At 40.2% G+C, this 12,664-nt stretch overlaps 2 protein-coding genes across 5 annotated transcripts in view; one reads left to right on the top strand and one right to left on the bottom strand.

Moving 5' to 3' along the window:
* Positions 1-132: 132 nt before the first annotated feature.
* abhd14b (abhydrolase domain containing 14B) lies at positions 133-7,492 on the top strand. Of its 2 annotated transcripts, none has more exons than XM_022207980.2 (4): positions 133-397; positions 1,745-1,959; positions 3,658-3,899; positions 6,222-7,492. In XM_022207980.2, exons 2-4 carry the CDS (start codon positions 1,746-1,748, stop codon positions 6,399-6,401), a joined length of 636 nt encoding a protein of 211 aa, XP_022063672.1. In that variant the 5' UTR covers positions 133-397; position 1,745; the 3' UTR covers positions 6,402-7,492. The 2 variants fall into 2 exon arrangements, with proteins under 2 accessions (XP_022063672.1, XP_022063673.1); XM_022207981.2 differs by lacking the exon at positions 133-397 and adding an exon at positions 1,454-1,605.
* Positions 7,431-12,664, bottom strand: part of cacna2d2a (calcium channel, voltage-dependent, alpha 2/delta subunit 2a) — a 160,726-nt gene continuing 155,492 nt past the window's right edge. For all 3 annotated transcript variants that reach the window (XM_022207975.2, XM_022207976.2, XM_022207977.2), the window contains one exon: positions 7,431-11,466. In XM_022207975.2, the coding sequence (XP_022063667.1) occupies positions 11,344-11,466 (123 nt within the window). In that variant the 3' untranslated portion in view covers positions 7,431-11,343. The remainder of the gene's footprint in view (positions 11,467-12,664) is intronic.

Below are 12,664 nucleotides of genomic sequence, written 5' to 3'. Positions count from 1 at the left end.
CTCAGGAACACTGAGCCCTTACTCAAACAGTGGGACTAATCCCCAAAACACAGCCAATCAATACAGGTATTAATCATTAATGGACGATGGCACATCACTTCTTGTTCATGCGACTTTTTCATGCTGCTCAGACATCTGCAGCCCAGCAGTGTGCATCAGCATTAAACTCAAAATCCTGCAAGAAAACTAACAAAAAAGTCTTTTAATTCCTGCCACTATAAAAGCAGTTCTCCTGGCAAACGCTAGGCGTCAGTAGAATAACTTCCAGGGTTTTTTTTTTCCCGTCTTGTTAGTCCTGTTTTCCGGGTAATCAAGCGAAACTCCCAACTGTTTCAACGCCTAACTGTGCCGCTTTGTTTTGCTCTTTAACCAGCTGATCGTCTCTGGAGGCAAACAGGTAAGAAAAAGAAAGGTCGGGTTCATTATGCATCGCGATAAAAAGCCAGAAGTGTGGGGAGAAGAGTTCGACATTACAAATGAAATAATCTAATCTGGACTTTGATCGGACTGTTTAACCCGTCAGATGTGCAGAAACTCTTCTTCTGTGAGCTGATTTCACTTCAGAGGGCAACAGATGAAGGATGGATGGAGGATTTTACGCGCAGAGAACCGAGTGTTTGCGAATTTAAAAAAGCAACATTGTGCAAAACGGTGCGATCTAATGCACGAAGTTAATGTTTAAACTTTTGCTGACACTGTGCCAGAAGGCTGTAAATTCAACAGAAGCTGAAATCTGAGCCTCCCTTTTTTGTTTACCAGGAATCAGTTCAACGTTTAAAAGTTGAGTTTGTTTGAGGATTTCCATGTTCTGCTGCTTTCTGCGTCAAATATGGTTCTGTTTGCTTCATATATTCAACAGGGCAACACTTTAAATCTTTATATTCAACAAAATGTGCAGAACTACATTTAATTAAGGAGTTCTATACGCTATAATGCATTTATCAGAAATTAAAAGACATATTTAATCTGTTTATCCACTAATACAATTGTTCAAAAATACACATAATAAATGCTGTATTCTTTTTGATTCATTTGCAATAGTTTTAAACATTTAAAATGTTGTCAACTTATTTGTTACTTGAAGAGAAAAAAATGCCCAAGTGAAGTAAAACTTATACTAGTTTTCTTCTTTAGGTCAACTGTGTTTAAAGTACAGTGAACGTCACTTTTTTCATTTACAAGCAACTGGTGAGAGAAAAGATTTGAGTTGACTGAGTCACTTTGTCATTTAAAAAGAAGCTTTTTACAAAATGTGCACATTCCTTTTTTAAATATTCCATACCAGAAAACATTGGAAAAAGGAAATTAATCCTTTGAATGAGTCTTTTGTCTGATAGAAACACGGAGCACTGGACTTTCTGTATCCACAGTTGCTCAATAGACATCAGACCCAGTTTATTGAGTGAGTCATTGTTTTCATTAGTCTGAGGTTGTGTAATATTAATCTGATCTTTCTCTGTCCAAGACCTTTAATAAACTAAGAGCAAATGGTAATGCATTGTTGCATTTAATTTCACATTTTCACTAATATGGCCACACACTTTTTTTTTCTTGTTTCGGCATTTACCACAGATTCGGATATACTGGACTCTCTTTCAGAAGCTGGTCAGTTATTCACATGTAGAAACTGTATGCTAATCCTTTAAAACATCTAATCTGCATCCTTTTTTGTCTGAGTTCAACTGCAGTGTTATTTTCTACAATAATGACCTAAAATGCCCGCTCGCTGTTTCTTTCTGTTCAGGATGTCTGCTGTTAAGATGACCGAGGGCAGCGTGCAGGTGGAGAGCTGCAAAGCTCCGCTGTTCTACAGACAAAGTGAACCTGCCACAGGAGACGTGAAGATGTCAGTTTTGCTTCTCCATGGTATCCGCTTCTCATCAGAAAACTGGCTCAAAATCGGCACTCTGGAGGTTCTGGCTAAAGCAGGCTGTCGTGCTGTGGCCATCGACCTGCCAGGTGGGTCTGCCCTGGAACAAACTGGGTCTTCTTTACTGCTTTATGCAAGTCTGGATGAGGAAGGAGGCAAAGCAGGCTGAAGTCCAGAATCCAGACGTTTAGGGGTCCAAAACAGATTCACAGTTGCTGGTCTTCGGCAAATCTTTTACCTCTAATGTCAGCAGTGTGGCCGTGTCTTTTAGAGCTGCTCACTAAAAGTGGAATGAGAGACTTGATGTTAATTATGCCAGACCTGTGGTCAGCCCTCCGAACTCCAAGCAGCTTCTAAGCATTTCTTGCAGCCGTCACGTTTTACTCACTGTGGGTTCATTCGTTCTGCATCTCTATGGAAACAGCACGACCAAAGCTGGAAGTAAAGAGAACTTCAAAATGTCCTCTGTGTAGTGTGACGTAGTTATAATTCCATATAAAAGAAAAAAAATCTAGTTGAATTTCCTTGATTTGTTATATGAACTACCGTTCAAAAGTTTGGGTTCACCCAGGCAATTTCATGTTTTCCATGAAAACTCACTTTTATTCATGTGCTAACATAATTGCACAAGGGTTTTCTAATCACCAATTAGCCTTTCAGCACCATTAGCTAACACAATGTAGCATTAGAACACAGGGGTGATGGTTGCTGGAAATGTTCCTCTGTACCCCTATGGAGATATTCCATTAAAAATAATAGTCATTTACCAGATTAACAATGTCTAGACTGGATATCTGATTCGTTTAATGTTATCTTCATTGACAAAACTGCTTTTCTTTCAAAAGGAAGGGCTTTTTTAAGTGACCCCAAACTTCTGAACGGTAGTGTACATGTATATATATACATATAACAAATAGAATCAAAATTTACACTTTACTCATCAGTGCCCCAGGTGTTACCAGCACTGGAAAAAATGGCTCCTTGTTCTTTAGATATTTTAATTCTTACATTTCTAATTTGTTTGGACTAATTGTCTCCTTTCTGCTCTGTGGAAACACAGCCTGCAATTCAGCAAAAAGTTAGAATTTTGGGGACAGGTAGGGCAGATTTTTTAGTTTTTTTTTTTTTTTTTTAAGAATCTGGTTACAGTAAATGGTTCACTTTCTTACTTGAGACATGTAGAATAAAGTCCATCCATTATCTATACACCACTTAATCCTTATTAGAGTAGCAGTGGGGGGCTAGAGTCTATCTCAGCTGACTTAGGGGGAAGACAGGGGACAGCAGACTATCTGGAGAAAAGCCATACATGCACAGGGAGAACATGCTAACTCCATGCAGGAAGATCCCAGGAAGGCAGGGACGTGAACCAGGAATCTTCTAGCTGCTGGGCGACGGTGCGATCCAGTGATCACTGTGCAGCCTATGTAAAGTGATTCTGATAAAATATAGTTGTATGTTTTGATTGGGTTCAGCCACATTACAGATGAGCAGCTTATTGACCTTTAAAAACAATGAGAATTTTTAAAAACGTTTTTACACTCTCTGGTTGTGATAAATTGGGCAATTTTGACAATTTTTTGGAGTTCAAAGGGTTAATATAACAGTTCATTCAAACTGGTTTCAGGGACTTTGTATAAATCATGAAGGTAACTTCTGAAGAAAGAGAGAATTTTTCCCAGGTTCCTTCATTTAAAAAAAAAAAAAATCCAGCTATACTTCAAAATAAAACTTCACTCGTGTCCCCCCTCTTCTTCTTCCTCTGTAAATCTGCTCTCTGTCCGCAGGATTTGGTCGGTCTAACTCAGCCGAGGCCCCGGCCGCTGTGGGAGAAGTGGCTCCATCAACTTTTCTGAAGGAGGTGTGTGAGCAGCTGAGTGTGAGCCCGGTGGTGGTGATCAGCCCGTCCCTCAGTGGGATGTATTCCCTCAACTTCCTGCTGCAGCACCCGTCTCTGATACGAGCCTACATCCCCATAGCTCCCATCTGCACGGAGAAATTCACGGCAGAGCAGTACAAGAGTGTAAAGGTACAGTCTGAATGTCAGGATTTGCTTCCACTCCATGTTTCTGTGTGGCTTCTTTTCCTGCAAACTTTTTTTTTTTTTTTTAACAGTGTGTGCGCTTTTCATTTCTTCCTTAAAGGAAAACTCAAGCAACCGTGAATGTCATCCCATTTTCCAGCACATCGCGCTCCCCTTTTCAAAAGAGTACTTTCACAGTCACCACTGGCTTTCATCCAGCTCAAAACTTCTTGAAAAATTAAATTTCTTAGATGGCAAACCAAGTGAAGGTGCCTCGACGCTGAAGAAGATGGATTATGAACTTTATGGGTTACTAAAAAGTAGAGTCCCTCCAAAAACAAGTGAACGTGCCAAAGTAAATGCACTGAGCTCTTAATCGAGGACAAGATGATTGTCTGTGCCTGATGGGAAAATATTTTTCATATTTCTTCTACTCTCCACTAATATTGTAGGTTTTTTTTGACAGCTAAAGTTACCTTTAAAAGGTTTTATGTACGAAACATGTGATCAAGTTGTAAAACAAGATGCGCTGTTTTAGAATTAACTGCTCATTAGTGCATAAACTAGTAAAATTTTGTCCTACACTGACAGCTACAACATAAAATGCAGACAAAGAACCACAATCAATAATAATACAATAATATAATGACGAGGGACATTCAACTGCATAATGAGGCTTTCTAGCTTAGTCAGTTGTCAATTGTTAAATAAGTCACCAACGTTTTTGATAATTAATAGGTTTTTTTTAAGGAAAACACATCAAAAGTCTGGGATTTCAGCATGTTAACTTTAAGAATTTTCTACCTTCTTTGCTTCTGTGTGACGGTAAACAAAATATCTTTGGGTTTTGGATGAAAAATTTAAGGTCATCACCATTTTCTCGACCAAACAACTAATTAAATAATCTGAAGATAATCAACTGATTATTCAACAGTGAGAAAGATTGCAGTCCTACTTTTGTTTTTACTTAACATTTAAACAGCAAGACTTCTACATATGTTGTCTTTCTACTTTCATTCTTATACATTAGGGCATCAGTAAATATAACTCACAGCCATATTTGTATTATGTAGTTTTCCTGCAAAATAAGCGTGTACATTTTGCTGTTTAAACTTTTTTTAAAGCACACTCTGCTGGTTTTGCACGTGGAAGTCAGTATTGAGTGTTACTCTGCCTGAAAAAAACAGTTACATAATGTCTTCTGTGACTTTCTCAAGGCTGAAAATAGCCCCTATGATGCCATAGGGAAGCCAGCATTACAAATTTATAACTGAAAGAGGTACAAAACTGTAATGAAAAACGCTATAAGGTGGCATTATATTGAATTTTTGGACCTGGCATTTTTTGTGGCTTGCCCGTTGTTAGGAACTGAGAATTGGGTCATGCTTGAAAAGAACTCTCACAGTGAGTTGTAGGTCTTACAGATGGACACACTCGAAAGTGGGTTGAAAAGCCTGCTGTCACAGCGGCGTAATCCTTTACACAGAGCAATAACCGAGGATATTCTCAGACCGTCTCTCCTGGAAGGCATTCATAGTGGCTGTTCACACAAAGAGTGACAGAAAAAGTTGTTGAGAATCGGAGGGGAAAAAAAAAAAAGAAGGCTTAACAAGCTCCATTCTCACCTCCACACAGCTGGCCGGCCACATGTAAAGTGGGTGCAAATGTTGGAAAGTTACAGAAATGGTTGGACACAGGCCACTTCTTACACCTGAACAGTCAGGAATGAGTGTTTTTCTGATACTAGCACCTTAAAAGTACGGACACCTTGTCCTCAGACCATGTGCCCAGTCTCCAGCAAGTCTCCTAGCTTTACAAATGGCAGCAGTACATGGATAGAGTATTTACTGTTTACTTGAATTATTCTCATTTTGTCGTGTATGATTATAAGGTAACGTTTTTTCTACATCAGCAAATCAGTAAAAAAGATGTTTTACCTTGCTGATATGTTTCGATTGTGTCATCTGATATGTGCTGACGTGTCCTTTTTAATCAGGTGACTGATCTGTCATAATCTGTCAAACCGGCCACACTGGTTTATATCCTTTTTATGAATGAAAAAAGTGAACATCCTGGTCAGCTGGACTACAGTCTCTTCTTAACATCTAGACACATAAATCTGTCACACCTAATAAATAAAATGCTGGTCTCTGAGCTGCATCTTATTCACAAGACCAGCTTGATTTTCTTTTAGTGTGAGGTAAAATGTAGGACGTTTACAAAATCTCTTTAGATACGGGTTTGAATATAAAAACAAATAAAAATCGGAGACGGATTTTCAAATGGACTGTGGAAGTGATTCACCAAAATCCTCACTTGTGTGTTTAGGTCCCAACGCTGATCGTTTATGGCGACCAGGACACTCAGCTCGGAGAGGTGTCGCTCCGTAACCTGAGTAATCTGGCCAATCACAGCGTGGTGGTGATGAAGGGGGCGGGGCACGCGTGTTACCTGGACGACCCGGACACTTGGCACAAAGCCCTGACAGGCTTCCTTAGTAATCTGTGAAGCGGAAAGATTCTGAACAAAGCAATCAAACATACGTGACTCGGAGGAAAAGAACACGACGCTTCCATGAGGAATTCAGGCTGCGACGTCCTCCTGCACTGCTTGATCCAGTGTTTTACTGATGTCTTCAAATCAAGTCTGATCTAACAATGAAAGCAGATTCACTTTTCCTGTAAAAGTTCAACCTCAACATTTTGGGAAACACTGGCTACAGATCCATTTACCAGCATGTCTAAAGCTCACTGATGAACAAGCCGTCTTTTTGTTTTATCCACACAATTAAGAGTCTCTGCCGGTTGTGTGGCAACTGGTTCAGGCCTTGAAGTAATATTGCAACATTAAAATTCAAAGATCCCAAATTTTACACTTTGGTTTTTTTGTAAAAAAGTTAATTATGACTGTGAAACTTTGTGGAAGCTCTGATTTATCGGTCACAGCAGTCAGTAATACAGAACTGGTTGAAAACAAAACAGATGTTCAGTGTAAGGAAAGAATGATACAGAGGGCCACCAAATCACCAAAATGACCCCAAAAGAAAGAAAGAAAAGTTCCAGAGATGAAAGAGTTACAGAGAGATGCAAATTGACCACAATGTGACACAAACTAACTATAAAAGGATGCAAAATAACCACAAAGACATGCAAAATTAACACTTATCACAGACAAAATGACCAAAATGAGATTAAAAAAACATGGAGTGCTATAACACATCTTCATGATGAAGACACAAAGCAAATCAGTTGTTCACAAGTCATGTTCTCTTTCTATTTCTACTATATTTTTATAAGGCATGACCATGATGGTAGAATTTGAACAGATCCAGGCAGGCCATCTCCCCTAAGCTAAGTTGGCTAAGAAAGCAAATGACAGTATTTCCCAAAATGTTGAAACTTGGTAACATTAAAGCTAATTGTAGAGCTACAATTATGACTTTGCTTTTTAAGAGATTTCATATTTTCAGTAGAACTCAGCGCATAAATCAATCACCGGCTGCATTTTGCTGAAGAACCCAAACACCAAGAGATGAAATGAAGTGAAAAATATGAACATTATTTAATAACTGATTCTCTGTAATAAACAATTTGAAAATATTTTACAAGGAGTCACAGACACAATATTTTACAAATTTTGCCCTCTTCTTCTTTTTTTTTGTTTTTTTTTAGCTTCATCTGTACAAAAGAATGGAGCGACATGGACCAGTGCCCAGAAAAGAAGGAGCTAAATCTTTCACGCACACAAACATTCATACTCACACACACATACAAGAAAGAAAACAAAAAAACAAAATTTTTTTTAAACATTTTGACGTCAGATCTCAAACTTAACAGTGCTGTATTCCTATTTTTTTTAAACTTCACTTAAAATTCGACTGATTTTTACTCTTTTTTTTTTTTTCTCTAAATGTAGCTGTTATTTTTTCACACACTTGTCAAACATGGTCACATAGCACCAGACTACAGACTACAGAATCACATACACGCGTCTTTCCCACAGAGACGCACCGACACAGATGCAGCGAGGGTCGGGAGGGCGCTTCATGGAAACCCTCCTTTTCCTTGTTTTAAAGCGAACACCTCCCTTTCATCCCCAAGCTGGTCCAATTTTTTATTTTTTCTTTTTTTTTTTTGGCAAAAAGTAAATTTGTCCAACCACAGAAATCAGACGTGTGTCCCCCTTAAGAAGACGTCGTTTTACGTCAGGATGCACACTCGTACATCACTACATGATTCCTCCATGACCTTCTGTTTATCAGGCCCGTGCTGCTCTGTGGAGACCCACTCCCTGAGCTTGCCTCTGACATCCCGTCCACTCACAAAGAAAGAAAACACCTGGGAAGAGTCGCTATTGGCTTTACGTCTGCCCGGTGTTTGACACCTCCCAGCTGGGCATGAACAAGTGCCATTACACGTTTGCTTATAGGTGTGTGCGTTGTGCATAATGTCTCAGTGCAGGTGCACAAAGTGTAGGCCTACATATTCAGTTTCAGGTGTGAGACTGTATGCATACAGATCCAGGAAAAGAGAGGAAGTGGCAGGGGGTACATTTCCACAGGCACGTGTAGCGTTCATTTAAAGACAGTGGAAATAGGGGAATACGGACAGAATCAATGGCACAGGACAGAGACAAACAAATGCCAGAAAAGCCAAACTGCATCCAGCATCCCACGCCGAGGAGAGCCAATTTTTGAAATCTTAAATGATCAATTTCAACTTCAGTTTTCTCAGATTTGTTCAGAGCCGAGCTGCAGTTAACTGTGCCAGCATGATTTGTCACATCAAATAGTACCAACAACTGTACAGAGTGTGTAGTTAAGCTCCAAATCGTCGTGTGAATCATCCCCACCTGAGCAATACAGTGAGTTTCGGGTGGGTGTGAACATCGAAGGTTGGAGGCTTTTGAAATTTAAAAACTCCCACCAGCTTTCAAGCGCTTAATCAAACAGGCATCGATCAATAACTAATCATTCCCAAGACGTGAAAATACAAAAGTAGAGCTCACTATACTTACTGCGTAACACCAAGAAAACCCAGGGGAGTGAATACTTCAGGATCTATTTGTGTGTGTGTGTGTGTGTGTGCGTGTGAGGGTACATGGGGGGTATCAGAGCTCCGTATTGTGTAACACTAAGGCATTTAGAGAGGCTTTGTTAACTATGTTGCATTGGAAACAGAAAACACTGATGAACTACACATTCTTTCGGACACCTCTGCTTCCGTATATTTGTATTTAAGCAGTTTAAAGATGAGTCTTGTTTCAGGAAAATCCCCATTTTTCTTCTCGACAACAACATCACCGCTGCAACACAGGAACAGGACAGAACGGCCGTGCTGGCACCACCGTCGTCCCTCATACACTCCACAGCTCATTTTAAAAGACATTCCCTTTGAGGGTTTTTAAACACAAACTAACGCGCACGCACATCCACACACAAACACATACGAGTCAGGCAGAACTATAGCAGTCAGGTGGCCCTAAAAACGCTCTATGGCCAGTTAAGTCGCTGTATGCTGATAGTGTGTCGTAGCTCTATACATGGCTTCGTAAAGGAACGGTATAGTAACTCCATATGATGACGGTCAGGTGGCTCTGGAGGAGTACAGCAACGACAGCCAAGAGGGCGAATACATTAAGCCGAGCCAGTCAGTGCGATGGCTCTGTGTAAAGCTATTATCTATAGCCGACAGATTCAGTCTCAGGCTCCTGTAGCGGCCAAAGCCTCGAAGAAGGTGGCTGCTTTATAAAGGTACTATACAGTAGCTCTACTCTTACACTGCCGATGCGTTCCAAAACAAAGTGCATCAAGGCACTATGAAACAGAGCGGCTCCTAAACATGGAAGTCTAAAATGACTTTTCACACATCGCTAATGATCAAAAATGACAAACTGTGATGGATTACAACCGGACTACTACTGCACGTGATCACCATATTTAGTGGCCTCTTCTGCACTTTTGTTGGAAATGTTGATAAGCCCCTATCCCCCAGCAGCGAATGGTTTCGAAGTTTGAACAGCATCAGTCAAAGGTAATACAAGCCCCCGAAGAAGAAAACACAATCACCCCCTCCCTTCCCCCCCAAAAAACAAAAAAACAACAACAACAAAAAAACAGAAAATAACCCACCTGGAACTACTATGAGGCAGAGATCTTGGTGTGTATACTGTGACAGAAGGAAAGCACATGTACAAATCGTGATTAGGAGCGTTAGTAGAGGTTACTGGAGAAGCCTCATGAGGATTGGCAGAGGTGAGTTTTCTCGTCAGAGAGCACGAGGATGTCTTCTTTTTATCATTTTCTTGTGAAACATCAGTCTAAACCCGAGGTCAGAATGGTCGATTGATCATAAAGGAGAGAATATTACACGACATCAACAATGATCCTGCAGCAACTAAACACTGATTCATATTTTACAGCTGCCACAAGCCTTAAATAGTAAATATCAGGAAAAATACTTCAAGAAATGTGATTACCATCGTGTAATTACAATAATCCCCAGTGGACCTCTTTTAAAAGCATTAATCTGTAATTAAGAGCTGCACAAAGTGAGTCAGCATTCAGTTGCTGAGTGTCTCCTCTTCCACTCGTGGTTTATCCTAAATCTAAATCCGCCTCCTCTTCGTGTTTTGGCTATAAAAATAAGACCACATGAAAGTATATCTCATTTTGGCAAGTAGATATAGCGCATAAATGAATTCATGTCTGTTTCAGTTAACACTTAACAACTTCCTTTTATCAAATTAAAACCTAAATATACTGGATGTTTGGAATACTCATCACTTCAGCAGTTTATACTTGACATTTTGTATACTTGACAGTTCTTTTTTGTCTTTTTTTTTTTTGTTCTGGTATTTTCTTCTATGGTGGTTATAACTGGCTGAATGGTCCGCAGCCTCGTACGAGAGGCAAATGACAGAGTGTCGAGACTCTGAGATGGAGGAGAGGAGAAGGAGGTGAAGTCCCGTCACCTGTCTGGCAGACAGAAGCGAAGGCGGACAGACAACCTCAACTCTCTAGTCTATATGCGGTGGGAGGTCTGTGATGAGAGGATCGAGCTGTCCTTTTCCCCCCTCACTCATCTGGAACCAGTGGAGGCGGTGGATGGGGTCGGTGGTGGGGGTGGGAGGGGGTTTCTTTTCTCTTTTCTGACGTTGCCTCTGATGATCCAGGTGGTCTGGCACCACCCGCTCCTCCTGCAGATGAAGGTTAACTGGCTGAGGACGCGAACGTCCGGCAGTTGTCACTAAGCGACACAGACTGAAGCGAGCTGGGTAGCGCGGCACTCAGGGCTTCCAGCTGGCTGTGATGGGAAGTCCCATTATTACCTATGACTATACCAAAGAGGGGGAGGGCACAAGGGCACGGAGGTCGGGGGGGTCGGAGGGTTTTTGGGACGGGACAGAAGCTCAGGAGGGCTAAAAGGAGCAGAAGTGCAGGAAAATGGAATTATTGTAATAGAAAGTGAAAGTGGGGACTGACGACAGGGTAAAGCAGGAGCAGCTGAACGAGCAGCAAAGTGGAGAGGGACGGACGGAAGGAGTGACCTCGCCCGCAGTCCGACGTGTTCTCCTGTAGAAGGAAAAACACAGCTGGAATTACACATCTAGTACATTGGCAATGGAAAACAGTTTCTAAAAAATTAGTCGTTCAGGCACTTTTGTCAGTGTTCTTTCCCCAGGACATCACTCTGATGAACATTTAAATCAGTCAGGGAAACCAACCCTAAACCACTCTATATGCTGTGCTTATTATACGTCACATGACTTAAAATTACTTAAGATGTCAAAGATTTCTCAAAGTTGTCCACAATGATCCAAAGTTTCTCAGAATGTGTCCAAAGTTTCTCAAAATTTATCCAAAATTCATTCAAGACCTGTCCAAGACGGCTCCAAATTTGTCAAAAATACTTTAAAATTGTCCAAACGTGATGTGGGAGGAGTTAGAAATGGTCTACAGTAACTCAAAAGTTGACCGAAATTTGTCAAAATTTGCCCAAAAAGACACAAAATCTGTGCTAAATGAGTTAAAATATGTCAACAAGTTCTCAAAGTTCATCCAAAGTGTATCAGCTAGACATTTTGGAAATTTCTGCTTCATTTATCGAATATTTTCTGAGAAAAGTCACCTTTTATCAGCAGATCAGAGACAGTGGAGCAGAAATAGAACAATTTGAGAACCATTATTATACAGTATTTCACCCTACCTGCTTGTGTCAATAACTCTATTTATTCCTAACTGTATATTAGCACGAAACTTTGGTTCATCCTAAATTTGCACTTAAACTCTAGTTCTTTTACACGTCTGTAAATGTACTTCTTAAACACTCATTTTTCTTTTATAATCTGTTGCCTTAGTTCAAAAGAATGTGTTCAATTTTGCGTTAGTAGATGGAGAGTCAGATTTAGTTTATTTTTACACTTTCTTGGCAGATGAAGGTGATTTGAATAAATTTGAACCGGTTAGATTTGTTTTTTAAAATGGCATCGTTTTACAAGTTTGTGACTTATATGTGAATCTGTTCGATGAAAATGACATCATTTGTCAACACTCATTTAACTGATATTATTTTAATTGATCGATTATACTGTAAGTTGAAGTATATATTTAGCAACAGGTATTTTTTAGGTTGTTTAGGGACAGATGCACTGTTTTTCCACCGAGGGGCTGTACTACAAAGTCAAATTCATGGGCTAGCAAGAAATGTCAGGCCTAAAGCCAGTGTTGTAAATGTTATGCAGGTGGCTCTCGTTTAACCTTCTACATCAGC

The sequence above is a fragment of the Acanthochromis polyacanthus genome, chromosome 5 (genome assembly GCF_021347895.1).
Source record: "Acanthochromis polyacanthus isolate Apoly-LR-REF ecotype Palm Island chromosome 5, KAUST_Apoly_ChrSc, whole genome shotgun sequence".
Taxonomy (NCBI): domain Eukaryota; kingdom Metazoa; phylum Chordata; class Actinopteri; family Pomacentridae; genus Acanthochromis; species Acanthochromis polyacanthus.
Note: the sequence above shows the minus strand (reverse complement) of the source record. Positions and strands in the feature narration are given on the sequence as shown.